The sequence below is a fragment of the Euprymna scolopes genome, chromosome 30 (genome assembly GCF_053919585.1).
Source record: "Euprymna scolopes isolate OS-2025 chromosome 30, ASM5391958v1, whole genome shotgun sequence".
Taxonomy (NCBI): Eukaryota; Metazoa; Mollusca; class Cephalopoda; order Sepiida; family Sepiolidae; genus Euprymna; species Euprymna scolopes.
In genome coordinates this window covers 86,057,135-86,072,869 of record NC_136511.1, presented here as the reverse complement: position 1 = coordinate 86,072,869, position 15,735 = coordinate 86,057,135, and the positions used below count along the sequence as shown (strand labels likewise).

At 35.0% G+C, this 15,735-nt stretch overlaps 1 protein-coding gene and 1 long non-coding RNA gene across 2 annotated transcripts in view; one reads left to right on the top strand and one right to left on the bottom strand.

The window, feature by feature from the left end:
* Positions 1-15,735, top strand: part of LOC145254881 (uncharacterized) — a 171,676-nt gene that overhangs the window by 99,350 nt on the left and 56,591 nt on the right. Inside the window, exons 2-3 of the mRNA XM_080113766.1 lie at positions 11,758-11,819; positions 14,503-14,562. Of these exons, the coding sequence (XP_079969892.1) occupies positions 11,810-11,819; positions 14,503-14,562 (70 nt within the window). The 5' untranslated portion in view covers positions 11,758-11,809. The remainder of the gene's footprint in view (positions 1-11,757; positions 11,820-14,502; positions 14,563-15,735) is intronic.
* On the bottom strand, positions 1,494-7,160 carry LOC145254882 (uncharacterized). Its single transcript, XR_013863824.1, has 2 exons — positions 6,861-7,160; positions 1,494-1,920 (listed from the first exon to the last, which is right to left on the bottom strand). It is a non-coding gene; the product is annotated as an uncharacterized LOC145254882 (long non-coding RNA).

Sequence of the window (15,735 nt, the reverse complement as noted above, 5' to 3'; positions counted from 1 at the left end):
CGCATAAATTTAATATATGAAAGTATAGATTTATGCGTAAACTTTAAGTATTTACTTCAAAAGTGCTCAATACGTAGGTAGAGCTAGTTAGTAATTTACTATCCAACTATAGGATTCGTCAGGCTTATGCGCATAAGCCTGACGAATCCTATAGTTGGATGAAACGCAGAATATTCAGTGTAGCTTAATCGCCATATATATTTTATAAATTACTATATATATATATATATATATATATATATATATATATATATATATATATATATATATATATATATATATATGGAATATTTTTAGAGGGAATTAGACCTGGGGTCTAAAGAGCAGGCATTTTCAGGTGTTAAGCAACAATTTCGTTTTAACACCGAGGCGTCAAATTCAGTCATCCATCTGGTAATGAGTAGGCATAACGTTGTTTAACTTTGATCTTGTGTGAAAACATAATCAAGTCAATTTGACTATCATTTAATTTTTTTTAAAGTGTCAAAATCATTTTTCATCGAATCTAATTGGCACCGCGAACAAGAAGAAATGAGAAAATTACTTTTGTAATTTTCTCATTTCTTCTTCAATATATTATTATCAACGTTGAATTATTTAATTCATTCTAATCGATTTTTCTTGCATTTTTCACACGTTGTTTAATGTAATCTACTAGCTGATAGTTATTTCCTACCTATCATAGAAAGATGTGGCATAAGTCCGGAGGTGGAGAAAATTAAGCCAGCGTCCCTAAACAAAGAGCACTTTGGTCTGTTAAAACTTGCCTGGGCAGCTCTGACAGCATACATCTTTGGGGCGTTTCAAGCAGTTAGCAATAAATTAACTTCTCTCAAAAGAGGGAGAGCAATACGTGCGAAATTGGATATCTAAGGACTACTGACGACCAATATCACAACCTAACAGATAAAAAGCTACGGTAAGTTTGGGGGGTGTGGTTAACGGCAAATCAACCATTTCCGGATTGTTTTACTATTGAATCCAGTAATTTTGGAAAAAGTTGTTTTGTTATTTTTGCTTTAATTTCTTTATATGTTTAAATATTTATTTATGCTGTTTGATTTGGTTGTTTTGTAAAGTGAATTTTTCCCCCTTTTTTAACTTTGCAGACCATGATTGAGTTTTAATAAATGAAAGGAAAAACAATAACATCCATGTTTGATGTATTTTTGGTCAGGAAGTCGGTATCTTCGGGAAACCTGGTCTTGTAAAAGGCGACGGAAATGGCCCAGTTTCTGCTGAATTCATTGTCGGGGACAGATTATCGACCAGTAATTATAGTCTCTAAGTAACAGAACCTGCGAAGAGACTGTAATCTATAAACTACTAGATTAACCCTGACTCAACGGATCACGACGAGAGTCACTATTTATTATACTTTGATTTCATTCCAAACTCATATACTGTGTCATATCATTTAAGAAATAACTAAAAAGTAATAAATCTGTTTACTTAAGCGGAGAACTTTAAATTAAAAAAATCACATGCAAATATTTTCATTATACAAATACGCAGTTTATTCCAAAGATTAATTTTTTAAATTTTTAATACAATTTCGGAAATATGACTACGCTGCTCGCGTGTATATAGCATAATATAGATGTCCAATTTTCACAAACTTAGCCTGTATTTCGGCAATAACGTGTCCAATGTTGTCTTCTAAGTAGTATATTGTGTCTGGTTTATCAGTGTAGACATAGGACTTTATCTATCCCCAAAGAAAATAATCTAATGGGGTTAAATCGCACAAACGAGGTGGCCAATTGACTGGTCTATTTCGTGAAGTTATTCGTTCATTAAATGTTTTTCTCCTTATATTGATTATATCATTTGTAATTTGCAAACGCTGCTTGGGTCTGAGTTTCTTCATGATAAATTGTCGAACCAAGCTGAAGTCAAAATAACCGTAAGTTGCCAAATCTGCAATTAAAAAAGTAGAGTTGTCAATTTAAAGTTCGCCGCCTCTAAAAACACCTGGTATATCATTCTTAAATTTAATTTATATTTTTGTTTAGGTTGTGTACGAACATGCTGTATATTAGCTGAGAAGAGAGACAGTAAAAACTAATAATAGAAATGGGTTGAGTCACCACACAGAAAGGCGAAAAGAAATCCGTAGGTTATGGATAATATGTAAGAATGTTTTACTGATGCGGGTGTACGATGTGGTTGGACACATATAAATGATCTGGAAGAGAAGAGTTACCCTTTCTTTAAATGTTCACTGAAAAATTTAGAAATATTAAGGTAATTTATGGCGAGAGAAATACATGGATGGATAAGAGAGAGAGAGAGAGAGAGAGAGAGAGAGAGAGAGAGAGAAAGAAAGAAAGAAAGAGAGAGACAGAGAGAGGGAGGGTGGTGAGTAACTCGTTCAGTTTAATATAATTTACAACTAATTAAAACAATTAAGGTGATTTTTTTTTCAATTATGAATCACACTCTGAAAAAAAGAACATTTTGTAATGCATTTTGTTTTATTAAATATATTTTTTTTTTAATTTAAGGAAACAAACGTTGATTTCCTAACATTTAGAGAGGTGTTAATTTTTGCCTAGATTTCTGGGGTGAGAACTTACTATTAATCCCTGTTCAGTTATTTCCGAGATATTTTGAAAATATATTCATGTTGGAAAATGGATTGGCGATGTGAGATATAATTGGTTTCCTTGGTGGCTGTATCATTCTGTCTCACAAGCGAATCCTCTTGACATTTTTATATGTATGGTATCATCTTTTTTTTTTCTCCTTTTGTACTTTTTGGAATATTTAACTACTGTTCTTATCTTGCATAATATTCTTTGTTTCGGTCGATGGCACCTTGGGCTTTCTTCAAATGAGTCTTGTCTAACTCGGGAATCGTTGTGAGAATAACTTCTGAAACGAATCCAAATAATCAATCCTCATTTAAAAACTACCATAGTTTGTTTATGTTTTTTTTATTAATGAGCCAGCACTTATCCAGACTAAAAGCCACTCGGTGATTAAACGTTAATGTAATGGATGAATTTTCAGTTTAACGATGAAGAATATTATGAGGAGACTGAAAATGATCAATGGAATAAACAAACCTGGATTATTTGTGGCGACGATTTATGACAAATATTTGTTGACATTACATTTGAAGACGATCATGTTGTAGTCTATTGGAAAGCAGTCCTGGGATAATGCATCAGTTTTACTTGAGCTTTCACTTTTATGTAACGAAACATTAGTTGAAAATAAAAACTGAAAACATATAAAAGCTGTTGATAAATAAAGGCCTAGTTTACTTTATAACGGAGTTCCGCCATATTTATCTCCTTTAAACTATAGTTGATACGACGCTAGCTCATTACGTTCTCATGATTGACCACTTGTAATGACTGGCGTCCGAGGCGCCTGCTTTTAAGGGCCAATGCCGCTAATACTAATCAGATTCCATGCTCGTATCCACATCAAATACTAAAGGAACAACGGCTGAATTGTGGCTAAGTTTAGGACGCTGTTCTTACTTGTGATATAAGCAAATAAAAATGAGTTTTATGATGTTTTTTATTGCGTAATTACTCCAGACAGAAAACACTTTTCTATGGGACAAAATCGTTTAATCCCCATAATGCACACACACACACACACACACACACACACACATACGCACACACGCACGCACACATACTATCTCATTTATATTCTTTTCAAGTGGGTTGTAAAATAATTATTTCCTTCAAAGAGCAGATCTCGTGATTCTGAGAGTACAAGCTCTTCACCGGGCGGGGTTTGCTAAAATCGCCATGTCCAATATAACGGGCAAGTGTATTTGTTAATTACAAACATTCGTATAACTATCCACAGATAAATGTTTCACGGTCTACCGCTCATCAGCGTGGCTATTTCATATATAGATGTGTGTGTAATAATAACACCCACAGACACTTGTTTCGCTTTTTGGAGGCTTATTAATGTTGTTCGAACCCCAATATTCAGTCACCACTAGTTATGAAATCCAATGTCATAGGTGTCTCAGCCAGCTTGCAATCAGTATAATGCAGGAGAAATTTTACCAGAGAGAATTGATGGTTCCTCGCGCCGTGGAGAATCGCTTAGAAATGCCGTGTTTACTGTATATAATGTATATTGTAAACAAAAACATAAACCCCAAAATGATTATTTGATCCCAAATGAATATGTGTTGTTTTTTGTTGATAATATTTACGAGAGCTGTTATTTAAAAAAAAATATCTGACGACATATGCGCAAACGGTAGACAAAATAATGGGCGCATCTTAAATTTTCAAACATAGCGAATGAAAACCTACTGAATTTGTCCATGGGGAAGTGAAAGAATGCTATTTCCTCGGACGAGTCATCCTCTGCTTTATTTCTGACCGCCAACCCAGTATATGTGTGGTGACAGCCAAATAAAATATCGCCCTAGCAACCTTTAAAATAATATCTTGAAAACCTCTTGGCTAGTGGTCCCTCTTCATTGCTTCTTCAGTAGCACTGATAGTCAAAACATGTATCCCTATACGAAAATACCCCTGAACCACTCGATTAATATAAAAACGCCCTATCACTAGGGATCCATAGATGCTGGAAGATTTTCTAATCGTATTGATTCTTTCCTCAGACCACTTTGTTTTTGGAAATTCTGTTTCTACTCCCTGTTTCCCTGACTGTATCAACATACAGAAATTTAAATGTAACGTGTATATACATCTTACTACCAAACTCCATATCAAGGTTGCCCATATAAATCTGGTCTTTATCTCCTTATACCTTGTTTGAGGTGAATAAAAGAAAAAAATTATTTAAGAATTTTATGTGACCAAACTCATTCCATGTTTACGGAAGTGTTGCAGAAGGGAAACGCAATCTTTTGGTGTGTTAATGTATCATTGCATTAACACACCAATGCATGTTAGAGTTGTTGCTGAATGACACAAGGAAAATTCTAGTGAAGTTGAAAATCGTATTAAGCCACCGCAGTCCCCAAATCTAAATATGATTGAAAATTTATGGTGAATTTAAAAAAATCAAGAGCCGATATTGCCACCATCTTCAATGCAAGAATTGTAGAATCTTTTCACTGAAGAATGGCAAAAATTCCTTTTTACTACAATTACTAAACACTCAACATAACACGGAGAGAATCCTTTCTTGCATTGTTTTTACTCTTTTTCACCTTAAACAAGGCGTATTACCACTTGAACATAAGAATACGCCACCATCCGCCGCCATCCGCCGCCATCGCCGCCATCCGCCGAGTATTCGTCAGCGGGAGTTCGGCGAATTGAGGCGATCAGGCTGGCTTTGGTTTAATGGGTGGTCATGTTGGTGATGTTCTCGACATATGACCAAACGAAGTAGTCCAGCAGGTTCAGGTCGACAGACGAGGAGGGCCGGTAAGTGAAGGGTGCAAAGTTGTAGCACTCTTTCTGAAGCCAAGCCTGGGTTTCTCTGGATTTGCTGGCCGGCGTCGAGTCCTGCTGCCAAACCAAAGGTCTGCTAGCGGTCACTTAATTGCACCAGAGGATCAGCACATTCTTCAGCACATCCAGGTACACTTTGGTGTTGATTTCAAGCCGACTTCGAAGATGTGAGGTGTCATGATGTGGCCCTCGCTTAAAACAACACACAACCGTGGGTCGTCGGATGCGTTGAGCTGTGCCCTCAAGCGTTGAACGGTCCGTATTTGCATTTGAAGGTGCTGGTAATGGTTCTGGTTTCATAACTTTGGTCGGTAGAGAGCATGAGTTGCACAGCGGTGCATCTCTGATCTCGCTCATTGAACATTGTGTCCCTTTCAAACATGACAGAAAGCTCCTAACACTCTTAGAATTTGCACACACCTGACCAACTAGTAGATGGTCTGCAACAAAAAAAATGTTTTTCATCAAACGGAAAAGGAATTATATCAGCTTTTCTGGGGCGACAATTTTATCGTTCCATCCTCTACATGCCTCGTAGAATGCAAGCTGTAACTACTGCCAACAACACTATTAGAATAATCACCAGCTATTTTGATGTGGATTAATAGTCGGCTTCTCGCATAACGATGATGATTAATCCGGACGATGATAGGAGCAAAATTACTGGAGATGCTAGTGCTGCTACTGATGATGACGACGACGACGACGACGACGACAGGCAGAACATAGCTCTTGCTAGCAGTAGAAAGAGCAACTAATATTTGCCTGATTTTGTTGAAGTCGTTATATTTTCAAATCAAAATGCTACTAAATGAAATATGCTAAATATACCCGGGGAAAAAAAACATTATTTACATGAGAGAAAAATGTCTTAATCTCTTTCCCGTAAAATACAAAGGCCGTTGGCGGCAGGCAAATATTTCTTTAATAAAGGACAGGTTTATTTTGCTTAACGGCATATCAACCTTTACAGGCATTTACCGGCCTATTGGCAATAATGGTCAAAATGCCCGTTTATGAGCCGGAGTTCAGTAATACTGAAGACTTAAAAAGTGCTTCTTTGTAAAACATTCAACATAAGTAAACTCTCAAATGTAAATAGACTAATCCAGAAAACTAATGCTCTCCCTTACATCTTAGTGCATTATCCAATGAAAAATATGCTTTTGGTTCATTTATTTGTCTTTTGTTTATTGCTGGGAACCAGTTTTATGCTTTATTTGTAAAGGAATTGTTCAAATAAGAGTAGTTAAATTATTTAACTTTTTAACCCGTAAATGGTGGCGTCGGTGAGTGAATTTATATCTTTCTCCAGTTGTATTAGTTATTTTCAACAGATCTGACACCTAGTCAATGCTTAATTAATCTGTTATTTCTAAATAGATTGATAATGAACAAAAGAAAAGATAATTCAAACACTAATGAATGAGAAATAATAATACTTACACGATATTATCTAGTAAGTAATGTTGAACAATTAAAAATAAAAACTGTGGATGTTTAACAAATCAGTTTTGATATGTGGTGGTAGGTGGTAGGTGAGAGCAGGACGCTACACATTCTTTCAACGTTAAATAGAAACGATCAAGTTTATGACTTCGACCTTGCATCGAAACATAGAATTGAAGTGCCATATAGCAATAAAATTCTCTGTAGGGGAGTTAGCAGTTGCGTAGCATTGTTTCGAGGGAGAAGGTGTGTATGCGTGCATGTGTGTATGTTTGTATGCGAGAGGAAGAGCGTGTGTCTGTGTGTATGAGAGAGGAAAACAGAAAGAATGTGTTTATAATTGTTATAGCTTCATTAAATGAGGCAGTGGTGGTGCAATACTTACCACTGAAAAACTGGGCTTGACATGACGTGTGAGCGTTCGGTTGGTTATGACACCACTTTAATCAATACGAATGAAGAAGATATGGATCTGCTTGTCTTTGCCGTCTGTGGTTTAACAAGTAACGATAGACTACACCCTCAACATAGTCGCGTAAAAAGTAAATGCTGAAATAACATATGTATATATGCATTTATCAAGGCTAAAAACGATCGAGGATAATAGTTAATTGGATGAATATCTAGTTGAATATCTAGTTGAATATCTAGTTGAATATCTAGTTGAATATCTAGTTGAATGATGATGAATACTATGAGAGGAATAGACATTTCTATAGATCATCACCTCAAAGCCACAGTCGATCCAGAAAACAATAATTCTTCCTCCTTTTTAAAAATATCGTTCATAGAATGTAAGAAGTAAATGATAAGATTGGAATAATGCGAGAAGTACGACGAGAAGTGCGACGAGAAGTACGAGGTTGCGGCGAAAGGAACCCCAAGGTCCAGTTTTCCACTCCCATGTTGCAGGAAGTGTTTACTTGAATATTCATTCTTTACCTTGCGGAAAGAGTGGGACAAGTTAAAATGACAGGTTCACTTTTGTTACGATTCGATCACCAAATGGCGGAGTGTTTAATTGTTCAACTATAGGAGAATAATATTTATCTATTGCTTTATAGAAGATCAGAACATATTAAACATGATACCATCGGTTTCGAGCTGTTACGGTTCAGGAAGACTAAACATAATGTAACGTAAACTACCTTCCGTTGCCCTCGTTTCCTGAATCGTAACAGCTAATGGCATCATGTATTTTATGTTTTTATCGTCAACAAAACAAGTTATAGATATATATTTTTATTATTTCCACAGCCAGACAACGTCACAGCTCACAAGAGCTATGTCAGCTAACAAACCGGAAATCTACGACTTGAGTTTCACCCACATTTTGGGTTCGTCAGTTGGACACATCCAAACTTGGGATTTGAAACCTGAGCCTCTTGCATGCGAGGCGAAAACTCTACCAACTGAGCAAACAGGCCACATGCACAAGAAAGCCTATTCGTTGACACAGATCAAGCTAACCGCAGTGAAATCCGGGAGTGAAATGAACCTACCTTGTACCGAAAAAGATTTCGCCGTAGTTTGCTTGATCTGTGTTATTTAATAGGCTTTTTTGTGTTGGGTGTGTGTTTGTGCAATTGGTAGAGTGCTCGCCTCGCATGCAAGAGGCTCGGGTTTCAAATCCTGAGTTTGGATGTGTCTAACTCACAAAATGAGGGCAAAACTCGAGTCTTGGACTTCCGGTTTGTTGGCTGTAATGGCTCTTGTGAGCAGCGACGTCGTTTGGCTGTAGAAACTATTATATATTCTCTCACATTCTGAATATATATATATATATATATATATATATATATATATATATATTCACTTTTATAGATATATAGAAAAATGTGTGTGTATGTGTGTGTGCGCGTGTGATCACCTCTGGGTCATATAAGACAACGGTGTAAATGACGTCTTTTCGATTAGCATGTGATTATGTCACTGAAGTTACGAAAGAATGTTTTCTAATCCAAAGATAAGAGATCAGAAATTATATCGACCGACCACACAAGAGGCAACATACGCCTCCACCTTCGTTCATAATAAATTACCCCATTCACACCTCAATCTGGTTCTTCAATAAAGGTCAATTTCTTTTCCTCGTTGTCATCGCTGAGGCGTAAGTAGTCAGAATATATGATAAATCGTCACCTATGCGAAAACAATCGACTCGTACCAATAACCATTGCTACCATTTAATTAAAATATGTAGTTAATCTACAAGTTGACCTGAATTCAGTTGTGGATTCGGATACGGAATAACTTGTTTCCTTTTATCCTATTAGGACTCGGTTCTTGTCTTTCAATCGTAGATGTGTATCTTTTCTTTTTGAGATTCTCATGGATTGCTCTGCACTTAAGGAAAAATCGACTCTGGAATTTATTAATATTTCTTTCTCATCAAATCTTTCTTGACATTTGTACATTAGATCCATTGCACTTTCTGCTTCTTGTAAATTGGATTTTCTATCGCTCCAAACATTTTATTACAAATGAGAGTATTCTCTATCTGTATAAATCTACTATCAGATTATGTATGGAGTATTTCTTTCATATTTTGGCTTATAAATCTCTGTCCCATTTGAAGGTTCTTAACCAGGTGCAGAAACGTATCCACAGTTTGATTGGACCCAATCTTTCTTTTTCTCTGTACCCTCTCTATCAAAAACGTGATGTTGATAGTCTTTCTATAAAAACTATTAAGGCGTGTGTTGTTTTTTATTCAGAATTTTTTGCTTGCTTCCTTTGCGCCAGCTCGTTTGAAGTGTTGATAAGTCATTGTAATACAGCTTCCTATTTCCAGAACTTCAGGATTGTGGAACCCTCTTTCTACTGACTGTTTTTCTCTTTCCTATAACCCAAAGCCAATAAGTATCTTCTGTATTTACGATAATCATCTTTCATTTTTGTTAATTGCTTATATTAAGTGGATTAATGAAGCGATTTTTATAAAAGAACTAAATAAAAATAATCATTCGTAGAATTTGTTGATTGTTTTTCATAACGACAGTATAAGGATATAAAACATTGTATATTGTAAAGGAAAAAAACGAAGCGTTCTTTTCTTTTTCTTACGAACGCATTATTTCTCTTTTCTACTCGCCGTTTTTTTCACTCACACGCCAGCATTTTGTTTCGAGCGTTTTTTCTCCTATGCTTTGCGTCTTTTTCAATACATTTCGAATCATTACTTTTTGACAACGTCCGTTTATCCGAACGAAACAGGTCAACCATTCGTTAGTTTTACTTTCTCCAGTGTTTAATTAGATATTACGGTATCACGGTACGTAATGCATGAGAGAAGAATTTCTTAGTAGATTATTAGATGAATGTACAGAATATACAGGTAGAAAAGTAACTTAGCTTGCCTTTTGTAACATTTATTTAAATACTTGGGCCTTTTGTAACATTTATTTAAATATTTGGGCCTTTTGTAACATTTATTTAAATATTTGGGCCTTTTGTAACATTTATTTAAATATTTGGGCCTTTTGTAACATTTATTTAAATATTTGGGCCTTTTGTAACATTTATTTAAATATTTGGGCCTTTTGTAACATTTATTTAAATACTTGGGCCTTTTGTAACATTTATTTAAATATTTGGGCCTTTTGTAACATTTATTTAAATATTTGGGCCTTTTGTAACATTTATTTAAATATTTGGGCATTTTGTAACATTTATTTAAATATTTCGGGCATTAAGCAATGTAATTATTCATGTTATAAGTGGTTGCCATTGTTGTACGCGAAAGCGCGCGCATAATTTTGTTTAATACCCGGAAAATACTTATTTGTAGAATATTTAAATGTGATATTCGTTTTCAGCACACCCGAAAACCCATAGAAAACAGTTTTTTAAGGTAGGTTTTGTGTTGGTCTACCTAAATAACATAACCCCCAAAACAAGATGCCCATAAATTAAGTGCTCATTTTACGTTAAATTTATATAGAAAAGTGGTCCTCTACAATAAAGGTAAATGTCACATAGTACACTATACAATTCAGGTCATTATCTTGCCAACTTACTGCCAAATTAATTTATTTGTTAAATTCTGATCAATAGTCGTCGAGATTTCGGACTTGTAAAATTGTTTAAAAAAAAGGTGGTTTATCTATATATGGATATATATCTATACTCGTAGCCAAATTGACTATTGAAATGCTCATATTTTGGTTCTTTTGGACGAAACTACATGAAAATTTTCTGGCTTTTTTGAAGATTATAATACTATTCTATCGTTAAAATTTTATGGCAATTGGTAAAAAGAACCTATATTTTCAAACCAATAAAATATGCCAAAATTTGCCTACATTTGTATAGTGTCCTGACAAACAGCTTCGGTTTTGCTGCTTGGGTTGTTTCCTCTGCATTTGTCGGTTTTTCTGCTTCGATTGTCTCGCTTGTGACCTTGCTAGGTCACTTATATATATATATATATATATATATATATATATATATATATATATATATATATATATTGTTTTTTAAAATATAATTATCCACTGACTGACACGTGTTTCGTCGTCTACGACTCATCAGAGTGGCTGATGAGTTATAGATGACGAAACCCGTGTCAGCGGATGATTATATTTTAAAAACAATATATATGCTGTTCCTCATATGGGGTACCAAATTGGTTAAAGAGAAATTATCTCCAATTCGAATTTAGATAAGAATGCACTTTCGTAAGTAATTCGAAACGTAAAGTGACGTCATCCGACCTTGGGACCAAGTTTTGTCTGTAAAATTAAAAAAAAATGGTAAGCACAATATTTTAAACACAGATAAAGACGGAATATGAGAAAATGTGTTTTTTAGTGTGTCACTTTATTCGATTCCCATCAACACTTTCATCCTTTTTTACTGTTTTGTAACTAAAATGTTTGGCTTTGCTTTTTAGAACACAAACAACTAAGGAAATTAGTCCAGGCTGTACAAGTGTAACGAGAAAAATGAATTTAAGTAAGTAAATATTTACCTACACTTCATGTTTTTTTTGTTTTGTTTTTTTTTTTGTTTTTTTGTTTGTTTGTTTTGTTTTGTTTTTTGAGAAAATATCTCATCTTAGTGAATTAATATGCTGAACGATTCATTTTCCATGGCTAAAGAATAGATTAAAATCCGGGATAGTTTAGTTGCAGCGCTTTCACTTACCAATGTGTGTATAAACCGTTATACACCAGTGTCATCGTCGTAAAATCAGGTTCTTTTCGTCTTCTGATAAACTCATTCAGATGCCGATGTTTAATAAAAGGGTTGATTTAAAAACGAGAGACATAAAAGTATCAAAAAGTGAGGTTGCCTTTATATGCGTGAAAGGGAGAACGAGAAAGACAAACAGATAGATATACGGGTAGCTCGTTGCACTACACCTTGTCACATTGTATACGCTGCCCCCATTTTGTGGACAACACCCAAACACGTTTATTTCTGCTTGAAGTCTTGTCAACCAAAGGGAGAGAGTCAAGTAGTTTCGTTGACTTCCGTTCTGAGCATTCTCGACCTTTAAGACTGTCACTCAAACTATTCCACTTCAACACGGCTTTCGCTGTTGCGTAGTCCCTTTTTGATCGTCTCGATGGCTTTCATCTCTAGATTCTCTACGTGTCATCCAGACGCTATCTTTAATCTGACTCTTGGCATTTGGGCTATGGTCAAAGTGTGGTGTATGTGGTATTAATATAATTTTGAAAAATAAAGTTTCCAACAAATTTAGGGGGTATTCTAAGTAGAACAGCCCCTAGAATAAATGGGATATTTCCAAATATCTTCACAATAAAACAACATAATCAGATGTACTTATGTTGTTCCTTTTGACAATCAATCAAGTAGCATAAATTAATCAGTTCAATTGGTAGAATTGAAGATGATGAATGGAATAGACAAAATTTTATTATTTTTTGCTCGCCTCAAACAAGGCATTTTGCAGCTGAAGGGTAAGAGACTATTGATATGGAGCAAACTGAGTGGGGAGTTAAGGCAGCAATATGTTTGCTCACATCACATTTAATTTTGTGTATGTCAGGAAAACTAGGAGCAGAGAGAGAATTCTAAATTCAAGCGATCCGTGGAAAGCAGGTACTAGGTTAGAGAATATTCCGGCATCTAGGGATCTTTACATTCAAGGGGTGGATTTTGCAGATAATTAGGTTGGTCGGAGTAAAAATGTGCAGTAAAGTTTTTTAAACATATTCCGTGATATTTTTTTGTTCGTCCGTCGGAACGGCGAAGACCATCTGTTAATCCTAGAGGATGGGGTGGGGTCATTACCAGTGAGTTCGGAGATGGCTGATAAGCCCAACCTTTGCTTGAAAAGTGCTGCTGCGGTGAGAACATGGAATGGTAGAAGATGTCGAGGACTTCAAAGTATTGTTCTGTCTCTCTTGCTTGCATTTTTCTACACTTTCTTGTCACTTACATATTGGTGGACCCTGTCGTGAACAGAACCCGACACTTGGTTCTATCTGAAGCTGTCTGCTCCCATGGTGATGAATCAATGTTGAAGGCCTTCAGTGATACCTCCACATTGTTTTTAAATCGTTTTCTCTGGCCACCACGAAACCGCTTACCGTGTTGAAGCTCTCAAAACAGAAACTTCTTGGCCATTCTGTAGTCTGCCATGCAGGCTACGTGAAAATAGATGTAAAGCAAGTAGAAGGACGGAATTTTTTGGCGATGCTACAGGAATTGAAGTTTTGCAGACATTGAGGGGGTTTAAAAATTACTTACGAGGAAAGTCTATGACTAGTACTTATTGAATTCATCGCGCTCACGCGTGTGTGTGCATATATAAAATAGAGGATGAGTAAGAGAGAGTATTCTACTGCAGCTTATGAACTCTCGACAGAATAAAATTTTGCCACATTTCAATATGAATGGTAGAGATTATGAAAAAATAATGTTTAAAATGGTATCCCTTTTTTCTGTATTCTTGCAAACGCCTCCGGGAACCAAGGAATATTAACATATTGCTTGATTGTTTCAAACAAAGAAAGGAAAGCTATAACATTTAAATGATAAATGGATGATTTTTATATGTGGGACAGGTCAAGTTTTCTTAGACTGGGCACCAGTCATAACTAATTATTGATTATGCATATATACTTACATATCAATACACGCTATAGATACATATATATTCGCCTACTGATTTTTATTCATTTACGTGGTTATCAATATAGAAAATTGTTTAGATACAAAAGGGCATTCAAAAAGCAAAAGAACTAAAAAGAAATCATCAAATAACATATTTTATTCATTTCATTAAGAAACAATGTTATAAGCGCATTGTAAGATTCAAAAAGATTTATATAAAATTGCTCTGACTTTTACGAGTAGTATTTTATTTCAGCCGAGGTTAAACTTAAAGTCGCTTTCTATATAAACAGACTTTTCGATAATTCTTTTGTAATACTTTTCATACTTTCCTGAGGGAAATATCTTCGTGGGCGATAAGGAAAACCTTAGTGTCATATATCTCCGTGGGCGATAAGGAAAACCTTAGTGGATCTTATTTGGTCCTCCTGTCTTAGGTTGTCCATGCTTGATGTAAATATTTGTAACATATTTCTTTCTACGAATCTGACGCTTGAATAACAACAGTTCATAAAACAGCATTATTTTATTATTGTTTTTGTTGTTTCAGGAACGAAATGGAAAACGCAAATATGGCAAATAATAGTTTCATTTGTGATATTCAATTTTTGTAAGTAAACCTTCTTTTGCCTTTTCTGGTATATCTTATTTAATGGCGGTCAATAAATGTTGTGGCAGCCATTAAAGTCGATTGTCGAGAAGATAAATTTTATAGAAGAAAAAAATGTGTGGAACAAAAAGTGTAAAAAACGCTAAATTTGGGAGGTTATGTACAGAATTGTATTCTAATACATTTGGGTGCTAATGCAGAGAATGATCCGCGCTATTTTTAAATCGTATTTCCACGTTTAATTAGAGTTTTATTATATGCTTTTTTTATTCAATTGTAAGGTGAACAAAGGATTCTACATTCATTACGTATGAGCACAATGAAAAGCTTCATGGTAAGAAGAAAATTAACAAAAATTATTCTAGATTTTAGATTGGAAGATGAGTTTTGTAAAGAAATTTAATGCAAAATGATCCTCCATTTCTGGACCATTCTAAATTTTCAGGACTGTTAACTAAAATTGTTATCACTAATCCTAAGTCCGGGTGATAAACGATCACGTAATTGCTTAAAAGGGTAGACTCTCCATACAAAAATCCAGAGAGCTTATCTCCCATAAAAAATGGTTAATTGCCCTAAAACACTAGATGGCTCGGAAATGAGGGATAAATTTACGTCAAATTTATATGCAAAAATGGTCCCTAACTCTTAATTCTAAGAAATAATTGCGTTTGGTTTGTTTGTTTTTTTTTTTTTGTTTTCTTTCTGACAAGTTTTTTTTAAGGTGTTCACAATTAATCGCCTATCTCGTAATCGATATCATAATCACCTACTTGTCGAATCTCCTTGGGAGAAGGGATGGGCTGATTTAGCTGATGGAGTTAATCTTTATAATAATATAATTAATGCAACTTCATGTTTGCATGTTATCATCCTCCAATTTTTTCTTAGAGACGGGAATACCCTATCGTCGAAGATGCAATGCAAAAAATTAATTTTAAAAATTTCATCTTATGTCGCTGTTGTTTCGAACTTAAATACACTTTATTGGCCTTCTGGCTAGGAAGTATCTGTTTAGTCCAAAGATAGCTTCCGTTTGCGCCGGACGTCTATAGAATGGAAATGTCATGAATTTCTATAAAAGTTTTGGAGGTAGACCCAGATATAACCAGATATATGCTAAAACTATTAACCAGAAAACTTAGAACAGTAGCTTTTAGTATGAACATGGTA